At 34.7% G+C, this 16,426-nt stretch overlaps 1 protein-coding gene across 7 annotated transcripts in view; it reads right to left on the bottom strand.

Annotated features, from left to right (window-relative positions):
- Nucleotides 1–16,426, bottom strand: part of MIPOL1 (mirror-image polydactyly 1) — a 301,649-nt gene that overhangs the window by 207,981 nt on the left and 77,242 nt on the right. For all 7 annotated transcript variants that reach the window (XM_027065610.2, XM_015061575.3, XM_015061576.3 and 4 more), the window contains one exon: nucleotides 5,107–5,236. In XM_027065610.2, coding sequence (XP_026921411.2) covers nucleotides 5,107–5,236 — 130 coding nt within the window. The remainder of the gene's footprint in view (nucleotides 1–5,106; nucleotides 5,237–16,426) is intronic.

Here is a 16,426-nt window from a genome sequence, read left to right as displayed (position 1 = left end):
ATTCTAGAGGCACCTGGGTGGCTCAGTTGGTTAAGCATCCAACTTCAGCTCAGGTCACGATCAAATGGTTTTGGAGTTCAAGCCCCATATCAGCCTCTGTGCTGACAGCTCTGAGCCTGGAGCCTGCTTCGGATTCTATCTCCCTCTCTCAGCCCCTCTCCCACTTGCACACTGTCTTTCTGTGTCTCTCAAAAATAAATAAACATTGAGAAAAATTTTTTAAAAAAGTACTCTAAAATAAGAGGTCTGTTGGGATAAGATAAAAAAGAAGATCAGTAAAGTTAGTGTAGTAAAATCTGAACAGACATCTGTTTATCCCATCATACAACCACATGAACAGAAAAAAAAATTAATCAAACAGTAAAGAAAGTAGGACATCACATAGTAATTTTTTAAGATTTTATTTTAAAGTTTATTTATTTTTAGAGACAGAAAGAGAGAGAATCCCAAGCAGGCTCCATGCTGTCAGTGCAGAGCCCATTGTGTGGCTCAATCTCATGAACCATGAGATCATGACCTGAGCTGAAATCAAGAGCCAGATGCTTAACAGACAGAACCACCCAGGGACTATCACAAAGTAATTTTTTAAAGCAGGGTAGAGAAATGATGATTTTGGTCAAGTTCACCTAACTTTTCCTTTTACACATAAAAACAGGTATGGAGAAAAGGAGTGAGCTCACCAAATCCTGAGACTTCCACTAATACACAACTTGGAAATAACCTAAGAGACCAATGAGTGGATTAGACAGCCCAGAGAAAAGTAAAATCCTTCCTGAATAGAAGCCTGTGTTACTGAAGAATCTTTACAAAGGAAGCAAGAAGCACAAGGGCTGCCACTTTCTACTACACTGGTAGAACAAATAAAAGCTTCAAAGTAATACTCCATGGAATCAGGATTTACACAAAACCAGGCAGAATGAACCCTTGGTATACTGCAACACACCAAACAAAATCCCATAAGCAGAGGACAGAACCTCCAATAAAAGGGTATACATCCCCAGGGAGATCTTCCCAATCTCTATTCCGCCTACCACGTTGCCAGAGGGCTATATAGACAGGTGGCCAAAAAGCAGTACCTTGCCAAGAAACTGTAGCTCTGAGAAGAAGACAAATAGATTTCAAACAATGTGAAATGTTTATGAAGGAAAATTCACTTGCACTATATCAGAACAAAGAAAAGTTCTTGACAATTTATACATGAGCAAGATGAAGAGAAATGACATGGCAATTATAAATATACACTACAAATCCATAAGAAAAAAAGGATCATAACAGGCACCATGGTAACTCAGGTGGCTTAGTGTCTAACTCTTGATCTCTGCTCACGTCATGATCTCACGGTTCATGAGATTGAGCTCTACACAGAGAGTGTGGAGCCTGCTTGGGATTCTTTCCCTCCCTCTCTCTCTCTCTCTGCCCGACCCCCACTCATACTCTCTCAAAACGAATAAATGAAATTTAAAAAAATCATAATATAAAAAATAACATAAACCAAGAGAAAGAAAATCTTCCTGCCAATGGTTGGTATTTTATTATTTATTTATTTATTTTTAAATGTTTATTTTGATAGGTGGGGAGGGGCAGAGGGAGAGGGAGACAAAAATCTCAAGCAGGCTCCAGGCTCAGCAGGGTCTGACATAAGGCTTGATCCCATGACAATGAGATCAAGACCTGAGCCAAAATCAAGAGTGGGATGCTTAACCAACAGAGCAACCAGGAACCTCCAATGGTTGGTATTTTAAAAGAATATAAGAACATGAATTCGATAAAATAAAGTTCATGGAGAAAATGCCAAAACATAAAGTGAATGAAAAGGGAAGTTGAAAACTTAAGGAAACGTACTGAGAACCATAACCAAACAAATAAGTAAAAATTTAATAAATGAACTATAAAACACAGGGATAGGAATAGTGACAATTGGAACTACCAATATAAAGAAAAATTGTGAGATTATCACAGTGAATACAGAGAAAAAAAGAGGGATACAAATAATTATTGAACAGATAATACAAAGACAAAAATGCCCCATTACAAGAATAACTATAGTTTCTAAAACAACCTAACAAATAGAATACAAAATTCACAAATCTAAAATTTCCATGAACTAAAAGATGAATCAAATAGTTCCTAGAGAGGCATGCTGTGGGTCTCCAAAACGTTATTAAAGAACAATCAACACAAACATCATGATTAAGTTCTACTTCAAGAACAAAGAATCCTTTAGGTATCCAGGCAGGAAAAAACAACAAACAAAACAAAAACACAAGCCAAAAGTAAGTGAGGAAAAAACACCTGTGACCTGACTTCTTTTTAGACAAACTAGTGTCACAAGATGGACTTTTGTACATTGCATAGAGTCAAAAAAAAAAAAAAAAATTAACCCAATAATTTTATTCAGAACCAATTTGAATATAAGGGTAACACAAAGCCAATCTGAAGCATACTGAATCTAAGAATAAAGTACTTATTAGCCCTTCCTCAAAAAACTGACAGTGAAATTCAGTTACCAAGGGATTCCCCAAAATAAAGAAATCAGGTGTAAAAACATCATGTATCACAAAAGTTGTAGTAATGATTATTCAATACTTTTAAATATAAAATCAAAATTAAATAAAAGGAAATTTGGCTACCGAATCTAATACAGCTTTCATAAATATTTTAAAACTAGAATTTATAAAGACAAAGTAAAAAAGAGTTTAAAACTTATTTCATAGCTGAAAGTCAAAGGATATTGTTTAATCACTGCATGTTTCAAAAAAGTGAAAAGAAGAATTGATGCTTCCAATACCTTAATGTTTTTCAGTCTCTTTTCTTACATTCCGAAGGATCTTTGGGGAGTTAATATATCTTATTATAAGAAAACTTTGGGGCACCTGGGTGGCTCAGTTGGTTAAGCAACTGACTTCGGCTCAGGTCATAATCTCTCAATTCATGAGTTCAAGCCCCATATCAGGCTCTGTGCTGACAGCTTGGAGCTTGGAGCCTGGAGCCTGTTTCAGATTCTGTGTCTCCCTCTCTCTCTGCCTCTCTCCCGCTCAGGCTCTGTCTGTCTCTCTCTCTCAAAAATAAATAAACGTTTTAAAAAAAATTAAAAAAAAAGAAAACTTTGCATGAAGTTCAAAAATTTCTTAAGTTTCACTTCAATTGATTATTACTCCTAAATTCAAGTAACACATAGCACGAGCTATGAGTCAGGTACTTTTCAATATTTACTAAATCATTTAGTTCTTATAAGAACTTATACAAAATAGGCAATATTTACCCATTTGTTGACCAAAAAACCGAGTCCAGAGACTCTGAGTAATTTTTCCACTGCTGTACAGCTAGGAAGTAAAAAAGCCATGATTCAAATACAAATGCCTGGATCTGGAATCTGTGCTGTTAACCTCTACATTATATTGCCTCTCAAATAAAATAGTAATGTAAAGAATGATTTGATTTTTATCAAATTAATACTATGTATACATCCATTTAACTACCAACCACTCATTCTTGTAGATGATAGTGTTTAACTATATAAGTAAAGAGAAATGTTTGGGTGTTTGGGATGATGTTTCTCTATTAATAAAAATAGTTATTTGGGAGTAGGCAGTGGGGAATTCAGATGATTTTTTTTTTTTTTTTTGGTTTCTTTATGTCTATTATTCAATGAGTTTAATGTCTTTTAAGGAGTGTCTATCAGTCTTCAAAAAAAAAAAAAAATGAAGCGATTAATCTGAACAAAAAACAAACCACATTACCTAATCACAACTTGAACACTGTCATGTTAATTATTTAATGACTTTTTGTCTCCCTAATGAACAATGTTTTAATTAGTACTTTACTGTAATCCTCCACGGAGTCTAGCACAATGTTGGGCAGAGCAAACACTCAATAAGTATATTGATGGATCATCATAAAATATTACATTACTACATTGTACCTATCTTACAGTAACATATTTCTAGATACTCTAGGGCCTTTACCTACTTCTGACTCTTTAAAGTAGCATCATTTATATTATCAGGGAGCTTGAAGAAAAACAGAATCTTAAGTTCCACTCCAGACTTACTGAATGAGAATGAGCATTTTAACAAGATTTCCCAAGTGACTGAAGTCACATTAAAATTGGAGAATTACTTATTTCTAGAACATTGTTTATCTAAGTGTGGTCCATTATTTACCTATGTCAGAGTCACCTGGTGCTTGTTAAAAATGTAGATTCTCAGGAGCACCTGGGTGGCTCAATGGGTTAAGCATCCAACTCTTGATTTCAGCTCAGGTCATGATCTCACATCAAGATTTATGAGTTTGAGCCCTGCAAAGGGCTCTTTCCTGACAAGGCGGAGCCTGCTTGGGCTTCTCTATCTCTCTCTCTCTCCCTCTTTCCGTCTCTCTCTCTCTCATAAAAATAAATAAATACTGGAAAAAAGTGTAAATTCTCAGGCTCCACCTTATTTCAGGTGTCATTAAAGTTTATGACACACCTAATAAAGTCAAAAGTAGTCAAGAATAGGAATGAGCATATTAAGCAGAGAGCAGTGAAAAAACCCACACATTTGAAAGAAATCAAGAAAGCGATAAGAGAGGGAAGAGGCATCACAAAGGAAGATCAGGTAAGGATATCAACAATAGACTATGAAAGTAAAGAAGTAATTGTACAGAGTACATTCTTCTTCTCTCTTTTTTTTTGGTGACTATTATTCCTGACATGCAAACTACTACACAGCATGTCAAAAGTTTCAGAAAGACTGTGGGGATATGGAATTTACTAGTGTACCATATAAGAATCAGTAACTTTCAGGGGCACCTGGGTGGCGCAGTTGGTTAAGCGTCCGACTTCAGCCAGGTCATGATCTCGCGGTCTGTGAGTTCGAGCCCCGCGTCAGGCTCTGGGCTGATGGCTTGGAGCCTGGAGCCTGTTTCCGATTCTGTGTCTCCCTCTCTCTCTGCCCCTCCCCCGTTCATTCTCTGTCTCTCTCTGTCCCAAAAATAAATAAAAAACGTTGAAAAAAAAAATTAAAAAAAAGAAAAAGAATCAGTAACTTTCTGAATATGTACTACCACAAAATGCATGCATTTTATAAATGCTCCAAAAGTCACAAATAGTTTCAAATGTATACATACACTTTTAGAGACATTTCCATATGCTTCACTCGTGCAATTGCTTCATCTCTCTCCTCATTGGCTAACTGCAGTCGAGACATAATAGCTTCATCACGTTCCCTCTGTGCAAAATACACTTCTTCAACCAGAGCTACCAAAATATATAATCCATAATTAATTACAGAAAATAAAAAATGCCACTTTTAGCAAAAGTAAAAAGCAAAATTAATTTTATTTTACTAATTAAGTCAATTAGTCACTTGAAAAACCATTATTTTTAAAAGCTACTGTAAAATTGAGGTATATTTCCTACCTGTAGAAACACAAATTAAAGAGGTCAAACAATAACAAATACTGGGAGCTTGTGAAATAAAGGTAACTCACACGTATACTGCAGACAGGTGTACATATTTCTACAGCCATCTGAAGAGCAATTTGGCAATACTTATTACAGTTTAAGATTTGCCTAGCCTATAACCTGGAACTCTTCTCTTTGGTATGCAGCCTAGAGAAATTCTTGCACATGAGCACAAGAAAACATGTATTAAAATGCTTATTGTAGCATTATGTTATACCAAAAACTTAGAAATAACCCAAATGTCCAATAACAGGAGCAGGGATAAATAAATTACTAAAATGGAATATGACACAACATTTAAAATCAATTAGCTATGGACATAGAGACACATTTCAAAAATAAAATTGTGGCAAAAATTGCGAGGTGCAAGGCAAAACAACTCTATTATTTATGGACAAACACAATTAGTAAAAATATTAAAACAAGCATGGAAATGATAATCAAACTCAGGATAATACTTATCTCACTAGCACAGTGGAAGAAAAGCAAAGAAAATGGGACCAAGGAAAAGCAAACAGGGGCAGAGCTGTGCTCTTTAGCACTGCATATCTCCAGGGAGCACCATTTATATAGATTATAATACAAATAGCATCATCTAGATTTGTGCAGCACTATATAGGAAGCTTTGATGTTACCTGAAATTGTCATTTCTCAAGCATAATTTCTACCTGAAATCTTATTTAACTTTTAAAATATCACTGCAATGTTAGACAAAAAGGGGCTTAAATACCTAGGTCACTAAACCAAATTTTATTTACACTGTCAAATCACAAAATAAACTTAGAAAAGATGTTTGAAATATTCTTTTAGTTCACAAAGCATTTGGTTTTTGCTAACATTTGTCATAGATTAATGCATAATCAAGAGTTATTTTTGTATTATTTAAATTATAAGTGGTAGAAAAGAAACAAACCCTGAGAATAAGTCACCTATACCTTTTCCATAATAGAATATAAAATGGAACATATAATGGCAAAGCTAAAGTCAAAACTATGTCCAAGAAGGTGACCCTATGGGAAGAGAAAAACATTCATCCATCCATTCATTCACTCACTCACATTCATTTAATCTTTCATCAAATATTATCAAATTCCTGTGACAGTCATCTATCCAATTTTAAGTAATATGACTATAATGGTCTAAGAGTTATTACCATTCTGGAGATGTATACATTCTATTACAGACAGACAGACAGTAGAGAGAAAAAAGGCCCAAAAATAAATAGATTTAGAGAGAGAAACAGATAGTAGTAAAGGCTTTGAAGGAAAATAAGGGTGTGTGAGAGAGAAAAAGAGTGATTTGGCAGATGGGAAAAGAATAAACTAATTTAGAAAGGGTGGCCAGAAAAGAGCCTTTCAAATAAATGACATTTCAGCACATGTAAATAAAGGAAGAGAAGCTATATATGTATATATTTGAAAGCAGACTAAGCAGAAGAAAAAGTAATACAAAGGCCCTGAAAGTACTACAGTAACGGCATCAAGGACAATGTACCCGGAACACAGTGAGAGACAGTGAGAGTTCTGAAAGATCACACTGGGCCTTGTAATCCATTGCAAGGATTTTAGATATCATCTAAACTGTGATGGTAGCCACTGGAGTGTTCTGACCAGGGAAATGAAAGCATCACATTTATGTAGTGGAGTTCTGGTTTCTAGGTGAGAAATAGTCTGGACATGGGCAAGTGTAGACGCAGAGACCAGTTAGGAGACTACAGGAATAGTCGAAGCAAGAATTCACACGAATAACCCATGTAAAAGGTCCATTCCCTGAAAGTTTAAGCTGCCTAGAAGTAAATATATGTGCCATCCTAGAGTTTAGATATTACACTACAGGATCTCTAGAATGGGAACAATTTGATCATATCTGTGCTTGATTTATTGATTAATGAGAGAAAGAGGGCATGGGGTGGGGGGTGGGGGGAGAGAATCCTAAGCAGGCTCCATGCTCAGCATGGAACCTAAGGCAGGGCTGATCCCAAGACCCTGGGACCATGACCTGACTTGAAATCAAGAGTTGGACATTCAACTGAATGAACCACCCAACGCTCCAGATCTGTACTTTAGAAGGAAACTCCTACTAATAAGCATACAAAGGAAGATGCAGGGGTCAGTGGAAAGTTGCAGTTTGGATTGCATGTGTCCCCTGACCCAATCTTACATTATGTGTAACAGTCCAGATAGGAAATAATGAAATCCTGAACTATGGTGTTCTTAATAAAATTAAAAAGAAAATGGATTCAATTCATAACAAAAAGGGTAAAATAATAGAACCAAAGAATTAAAGCATGTACTGAATAAATTTTAGAGAACAGAAAAATAGAACAGGTGACCTCACTAAAGCCATCTCTCAATCTATCAGTAGTATGATCTTAAAACCTTATGATAAACAGGTTACTCTTCTCACTACTGCTACACAGGTTTCAAAGCAAAGAAGTTCTCAGCCTGGCATTCAAGGAAAACCAGAGTATAATTCTGGCTTATCTTCCCAGCCTCACCTACCACCATTTCCCTCTAGGACAATATTATATAAAATACAGGTTGTGAAACATGTTTTTAACTTATGTATCATTTTAATGTATATTACAAAAACAGAGCTGGCACATTAGGCCTATAATTTCTCCTAGTGGCATTTAATTTCACGTCTAATTAAATTTTGAATTTCTCTAAGTTACCCAAACACACTGTTGAGCCAGATGCCATAGAAAAGTAACTTTCTGGGGCACCTGGGTGGCTCAGTAGGTTAAGTGTCCGACTTCAGCTCAGGTCATGATCTCTCGGTCTGTGAGTTCGAGCCCCACATCAGGCTCTGTGCTGACAGCTCAGAGTCTGGAGCCTGCTTCGGATCCTATGTCTCCCTCTCTTGCCCCACCTCTGCTCGTGCTCGGTCTCCTTTTGTCTTTCAAAAATTGAATAAATGAAACAAAAATTTAAAAAAAAGAAAAGTAACTTTCTATTATTTCATTTAAAGTTCAAAAACACAAAAGAATGACCTAGTTATTAAACTTAGGCTAATGATTACCTTTTGGAGGGCACCTGGGTGGCTCAGTCGGCTAAGCATCCAACTTGGGCCTGGGTCATGATCTCACGGTCCCTGAATTTGAGCCCCATGTTAGGCTCTGTGCTAACAGCTCAGAGCCTGGAGACTACTTCGGATTCTGTGTCTCCCTCTCTCTGCCCCTCCCCTGCTCACACTCTGTCTTCCTCTCTCTCTCAAAAATAAATGATTACCTTTTGGAGGTAGTACTGAAAGGGAAGATGAAGAACACTTCTGGAATACTGGTAATACTTGATTTCTTGATCTGGGTGCTGGTTATACAGTTTGTTCATACTTTCTGAGATTCATAAAACTGTGGAGTTACTGGTGAGCTTTTATGTTTAGATGTTAAAACTAAATAAGAAAGATTACATTAAAAGTAATATATTTATCAGGGTGCCTGGGTGGCTCAGTTGGTCAAGCATCCAAGTCTCTTGATTTCAGCTCAAGTCACGGTCTCACGGTTCATGAGTTCAAGGCCTGTGTCGAGCTCTGCACTGACAGTGTGGGACCTACTTAGGATTCTCTCTCTTCTCCTACCCTGCTCATGCTTTCTCTCTCAAAATAAACAAATACACTTAAATAATTTTTTTTATTTAAAATAAAATTTTTTTAAATGTTTATTTATTTTTGACAGAGAGAGAGAGACAGAGCAGGAGTGGGAGAGGGGCAGAGTAGAGGGAGACACAGAATCTGAAGCAGGCTCCAGGCTCCAAGCTGTCAGCACAGAGCCCGACATGGGGCTCGAACTCACGACCGCGAGATCATGACCTGAGCCAAAGTCGGACGCTCAACCGACCGAGCCACCAAGGCACCCCTTAAATAATTTTTTTAAATAATGTATTTATCTAGTTAAAAAACTGAACTGATTTAAAGAAAACTATTAAGAGTAGAAAAAAGTTAGCATGTATGATAAAATTTCTGGGAGTATATGTTAAGATTAAATTTTAAGCAACAGAGACTTGTGCTTCCACTTAAAACAGCTTTTTAAAGTGGACAAATATATGGGGTGACAGCTTTCAAGGCTATAAGGAAAAAAACAAACAAACAGTAACCTGAGGCGGGGGTGGGGGAGAATGAGTTGAGCCCTATGATTGGCCCAGCTTAACACACTGAAACTATTTCCAGAAGATAGTACAGGAAGGGAAGAATCTAGGAGGAGCCAAGCTGACTCCACAATTTGAGAGGCAGAGATAGAGTGTCGGGAAACCAAAGCAGCTGGAATTCACAGGAGAGCCTATTAGAGAAAAAAACAGCTGCAAAGAAAGAAAATTTTGGAGAACTGCAGAAGGTCTTCCTCAGAAAGTCAGTTGAGTACTGGGTGCACAAGTGTGAGTAAACCACTCCCTGCAGGGGAAAGAACAACCTGAGAGGATTAGAGGCACTAGTGCCCTAGGCTACATAAAGCCAGAACAGGGCTTGTTGTTCCCACCCGCCAGAGTGGAAAACCTCAAGATTCATGAGGTACTGGATAGAGTACTCAGAAGGGTCTTGCTTCAGTAGTGGGGATTAATGAACGACAGACTAAATTCTGCTCTGGTAACATCTAGTCTATCTTTAAAACATGACCCAAAAGGAGAGATGTTTTTCCGGAAAATGTAAGTAATATGTCAGAACAAGGCTCAAAAATATTTTATAAGAATACAAAAATAGCTTCCAAAATGGTGAAATTTATCATTACCAAGGCATGCGAACAAGGACCAAAATTAGGACTCATAATGATAAAAAATTAACTGAAACTGACCAATATTTTTGTCAACCAACTGGTACATAACCCCGTTTTATGTGTGTTTAAAGATACCTTGTTCAACATGTATGTTGATTTAATAACACTGAATTAATGGTCAACAGCACTGTAACTCTTGCCTGAACAAAACTTATCTAACACACATATTATCACAGCCTTCTTATATTCAGGGAACACTACACTGTATTTCAGGACTACGCTTAGGGACTGTTTGAAACAATGAAATCACCAATAAAAGGCACAAAAATGAAGTAAATCTGACACTAAATAAGCTGCAAAAATAACACTTATTTAGAATATAAGAGTTGAAATAAGAAGGTAGAGTGTGGCCTTAAGATGATTATATTGTTTTTCTTTTTTTAGTTTGTTATTTTAGTAATTTTTATTAATTTTTTTAAAGGTAAAACAACCTTTCATTCCACAAGATGAATGTAAACCCTAAAACTATAAACGTTCTGGAAAAAAACTTCTGTGAGTTTAGGTAGGTAAAGCTTTCTTAACTATAATACCAAAACATAATCTATTCTTAAAAACTGATAAATTGGACTTCAATCTAATTCAATTAAAAATCTCTGCTCTTCAAAAGACACTGATGAGAAAATTAAAAGACAAGTCACAGATGGAAGAAAATAATTGCAAAGCATATATCTGATAAAAGACTTGCATCCAGAAATAATTTTTAAAACTCTCAAACCTCAATAATAAGGAAAAAATCCAATTTAAAAAATGTACAAACGACTTAGAAACTGTATGAGAGCAGACATACTGATGATAGATAAGAACAAAAAAAGTTGCTGAAGACTTTTATAGTCATTACAGAAACGCAAATTAAAACTATGAGATAACCACCGCATACCTATTACAAAGGCAGAAATGAAAGTATGATTAAAGATACTGGGAAGAGGAGAGAGCAACTGGAATCCTCATTCACTGCTGGTGGGAATGTAGGACAGTGCAATCACAGTTTGTTGGTTTCTTAAAAAGTTAAACATACACCTGCCATAAGACTCAGCTATTCCACTCACAGGTACTAATCCAAGAGAAATTAAAGCCTGTGTCCATACAAAGACTTACACATAATATTCATGGCATCTTTATTTATAATAGCCCCAAACTAGAAACAACACAAATTTCTATCAGCAGATGAACAAACTACATCACAAATTGTGGTAGAACAACTGGATATCCACTTGCATAGAATCAAATGCTGTTAATTGACAGATAAGGTCAATAAATTCTTGTTATGACAAATAATCCAGTGAAGAAATGGGCAAATGACATGAATAGATGCTTCTCCAAAGAAGACATCCAGATGGTAACAGACACATGAAAAAATGCTCAACATCATTCATCATCAGGGAAATACAAGTCAAAACCACAAAGAGATACCACCTCACACCTGTCAGAATGGCTAACATTAACAACTCAGGCAACAACAGATGTTGGCAAGGATGCGGACGGAGAAAGAGGATCTCTTTTGCACTGCTGGTGGGAATGCAAAGTGGTGCAGCCACTCTGGAAAACAGTATGGAGGTTCCTCAAAAAAATTAAAAATAGAACTATCCTACAACCCAGCAATTGCACTACTAGGTATTTATCCAAGGGATACAGGTGTGCTGTTTTGAAGGGACACATGCACCCCAATGTTTATAGCAGCACTATCAACAATAGCCAAAGTATGGAAAGAGCCCAAATATCCATCAATGGATGAATGGATAAAGAAGATGTGGGGTGTGTGTGTGTGTGTGTGTGTGTGTGTGTGTGTGTGTATCTTGCCATTTGCAACTACGTGGATGGAACTACAGGGTAGTATGCTAAGTGAAATTAGTGTCAGAACAAGAAAAATATCATATAACTTCACTCATATGAGGACTTTAAGACACAGAACAGATAAACACAAGGGAAGGGAAGCAAAAATAATACAAAAACAGGGAGGAAGACAAAACACAAGAGACTCTTAAATATGGAGAACAAACAGAAGGTTTCTAGAGGGGTTGTGGGAGGGGGGATGGGCTAAATGGGTAAGGGGCATTAAGGAATCTACCCCTGAAACCATTGTTGCAATATATGCTAACTTGGATGTAAACTAAAAAAATAATAAAATAAAATAAAATAAAATAAAATAAAATAAAATAAAATAAAATAAAATAAAAAAGAATAAAATAAAAAAGAATAAAATAAAAAAAATAAATTCTTGTTATGAACATAGCTTTTGGAAGAACCAGTACTTTTCAGCACAATTTTCATAGTTTTTTTTTTTTTTTTCCTTTTAAAGGTAATATCATGAGTGCTATGTGGCTTTCTATGTAGTATACTATTCTGCTACCCTGTATCAGAATCAAAAAGGGATGAAAAAAACTTCTGCCCATAATGTAGTATACAATAATGAGTTTTTACTTCCCCCTTGTAATTGTATATAATTTCCTTCCAGGAAGGATACTCACAACAGCCTACAGAAAGCAACATGGTATACTAGGAAGAATATGGGCTTTGATTCAGATCCAATGTGTTAACACACTAACGTTAAGCAACCTATTTTTGTATATTTCTTACATTATTTTAGTCACAATACAGGTGCATAAAATGGACATGATGCCACCATTATGGTTGTTAGGGAAATATTAAGTGAGACAATATATGAAAGCTCTTGGCCAAATAAAGTAGATACTCAATAAACACTGGTTCCATGCTATCCCTACCATTACCACCTTCAATCCATAGACTCACAATGTGGCTCCATTTCTAGACATATTTAAAATATGATTTTAATTAATTTGGACCAATTATATAATGTATGTATATGTGTGTGTGTGTGTGTGTGTGTGTGTATACACACACACAAATATATACGTATATGTATATATTTTTGGTGGCATTCAAAAGTTATGAGACTGAAAGAAAAATTGTTTAGAATCCATACTATATTGTATACTGCACACTATAATGACATAATAGTCTGTATAAAATATTACAACAGTCTAAGATATTTTTAAACATTTACATTAAAACACTTTCTTAATTTCACTCCTGTTTACAGCAGCATTATTTACAAAGAGCCAAGATGTGGAAGCAACCCAAGTGTCCACTGATAGATGAATGGATACAAAGATGTGGTATACATACACGATGGAATATTATTCATCCACGAAAAGAATGAAATTTTGCCATTTGCAACAACATGGATTGACCTAGAGGGTATTAGGTTAAGTGAAATAAGTCAGAAAAACAAATGTCATATGATTTCACTTACATGTAGAATCTAAAAACAAAACAAAATTTAAAAAACCAACCAACCAACCAAAAACAGAACATTAATATAGAGAAAAAATTGGTGGTTGCCAGAGGAGGAGAAAATGGGATAGGCAAAATGAGTGAAGGGGAGTGGGAGACAGAGGCTTCCTGTTATGGAATGAATAAATCATAAGAATGAAGGTACATCATAGAGGATGTAGTCAATGGTGTGTAACAGTGTTGTATGGTGATAGATGGTAGTTATACTTGTGGTGAACATAACATAATATGTAGAGGTGGTGAATCACTATGTTGTTCACCTGAAACTAACGTTATAATGTGTGTCAACTATACTTCAATGACAAAAGAAATTTTTAAACACTTCTAATTTGCAGGTCAGATAGGATGGACAAAATGATGCTACATAGTGATCTAAGTACAGATAAACGTGTGTCATACCCTGAAATATTCTGACATATCAAAAGGTTAAAATACTAATTACTAAACTTTAAATGTCAATAGGCTTCCTATTATTTCTGTAAAATGTGATGAGATCCTTATAAAGTGACATTTAATGTAAGCTGTGTTCTACTTTATGTACAAAAATAATGAAAAAGGTAAGACTAGCAATGTCAAGGACTTTAAGAGTAAGTATAAGTACAGTTATCTCTATGCTTAAATGTTCTACACTAAGCACTTATTTGGTCCTGTGTTGATCAAGAGAAAACATTTTTCTTTCCCTCTATAATGCTATCAACTCTAAAGATATAAATAATGTGCATATTTAAAACAGATTGCCTTTTGAATATTCTAAGGTTAAGTTTGAAAGTGCCATAAAACACACACACACACACACACACACACACACACACACACACAAATCTGATTACACATTTTGTAAATGCTAAGTTTTTCTAAAATTAATTTTTAAACATTAGGTTATATGTGAAATTTGATTATGAAAAACCTGATTCTTTCTAGAATTCAGTACTTTTAAAGGATCAATATGCAACTCTCAAACATTTTTAGTAAAGAAAACTTAATTGTAAACACTGAGCTTTTCCAAGGTAGATGACTATTACAAAGTTCACTAGAAAATCAATATAGCATTTTAGTTGGAATTTGCTCATTAAACACCCACAGCTCTAATGCAAATTATGATGGAATGAATAAAGCAAATACGCATGCTTCTTTCTTTTTATTAAATGTAAAATCTACTGTTAATTGCATCTCGTATGTCATACAAACTTTTCTCCTTAACTATTAAATAGAAGCTTTAACAAAAGTCATTAGAGATTCTCTTTCTTTGACTTGAATAAATTTCAATATTTGTTCAGTAAAGGTTCACAGCAGTTAAATTACATTAACAAATATTATTAGCTACTATGTAAGCCAACCAAGTAAAATACTTATATTGTAGGTAAAACAAATCATTGGGTGTTTACAATAATATTTGGATATCTCCATTTTTAAACATGGTTATCAAATATCCTATAATTCTTAGACAAATTCAAGAAAGATTCAGAGAGGATCACCCCCCCTCAACACCAAATACTCAAATTTGTTTAGTAAGCTAATTGTTTTCTAATATGGGCAAGAGTAAATATGAAGAAGCTGAACCATACTAAGTATGAGTTTATTGAGTCAAGACAGAGTACATATTTTCTTAGTAGAACCCAAGTCTATTGACAAACCCATATTCTACACATCTCATACTACTTTTAAAACACAATAGAAGTGAGACAGTATGTTGGAAAACATGCTAGTTTAAACACTGGATCATGATTCTCTAAATAACATAATTTGGAGAATAGACATTTACCAAGAAAAAGAATCCATTTGTTAATATCCTCAAGGTAGTTATATAAATAGAAAAGGCTGAACTAAAGAGAGGGAAAAAGAAATCATCAGGGCTTGAAACATGTAAAATAAGCAATGATTGCAATTCATGTTCCAAAATTCTAAGCAATAAATATAGATAACAGTTTTATAAAAGACAGGTCTTTATTATATTTAAAAGAATTTCAGATTGTCTGCATATCTACTGTTATTGCTTTACTTGTTAAGTGGATTCCTTATGAATATGATAGTGTTTTATGAAGCCACCACATTGTAGAACCAAAAACATTACTATGTCTTTTAATCTCCTTAAAAATTGTGATTTCTCTCTCTTTGTATAAATTGGTTGTTGGAAATTTAAATGTAGATGGTAAACCCCTATACCAATAGAAAATTAACCAACCTACTCCAAGTAGTTTGATCATCTAGTCTTCCTTTTACAGGTCAGACTATTAAGTTTTTCCAGAACTATATATGAATGGTCAACATTTTATATGATTATTTCATAAATATAATTAAAATACAGGTTCATTGTAAAAATACAGACAAATATTTTCCATAGTCTTATAACTTTTTGTGTGTATACTCAAACAGAATATGTTCCTCTATTCTTAAGTATTCTTTAAAAATATGAAATAGTACATGGGATTTTATCATTTGGAGATGACGTATTTGACAGAACTAAGATGCTCCTAGTATTAGATTTTACAGTGTTCCCAACTATTCACCATATAAATAGTGCTGTAATGAACATCTTTGTACATAAATCTCTATGTATATACATAGCTAATTACTGAGCAAAATTCCTAGAAGTATGGTTACTACATTAAAAATCAGCTTCTTAAGCTCTTAATGTTTTAAAATTTTCTTCTGTAAAGTTGCTAATACATTTATACTTATCAACAGTATAGCAACTGCTAAAGATTAATTTTAAAAATCACACAAATAGCGAGTTTTAGTAGCAAAACTATAAAATAAGGATTTTTTTTGAAAACTCTGAATTATTATATACATGTATTTAGTACAGAAAACTCAGAGTATATAAGAACACTTTCTAAGAATATGCTATTTACATTAAAACATTGAATACAGAACTAAAATTGTTAATGTGAAAGAGATAAGCTTACCCC

The sequence above is a fragment of the Acinonyx jubatus genome, chromosome B3, assembly GCF_027475565.1.
Source record: "Acinonyx jubatus isolate Ajub_Pintada_27869175 chromosome B3, VMU_Ajub_asm_v1.0, whole genome shotgun sequence".
Taxonomy (NCBI): Eukaryota; Metazoa; Chordata; class Mammalia; order Carnivora; family Felidae; genus Acinonyx; species Acinonyx jubatus.
The sequence above is the reverse complement of the archived record's forward strand: the minus strand, read 5'-3'. Positions and strand labels throughout refer to the sequence as shown.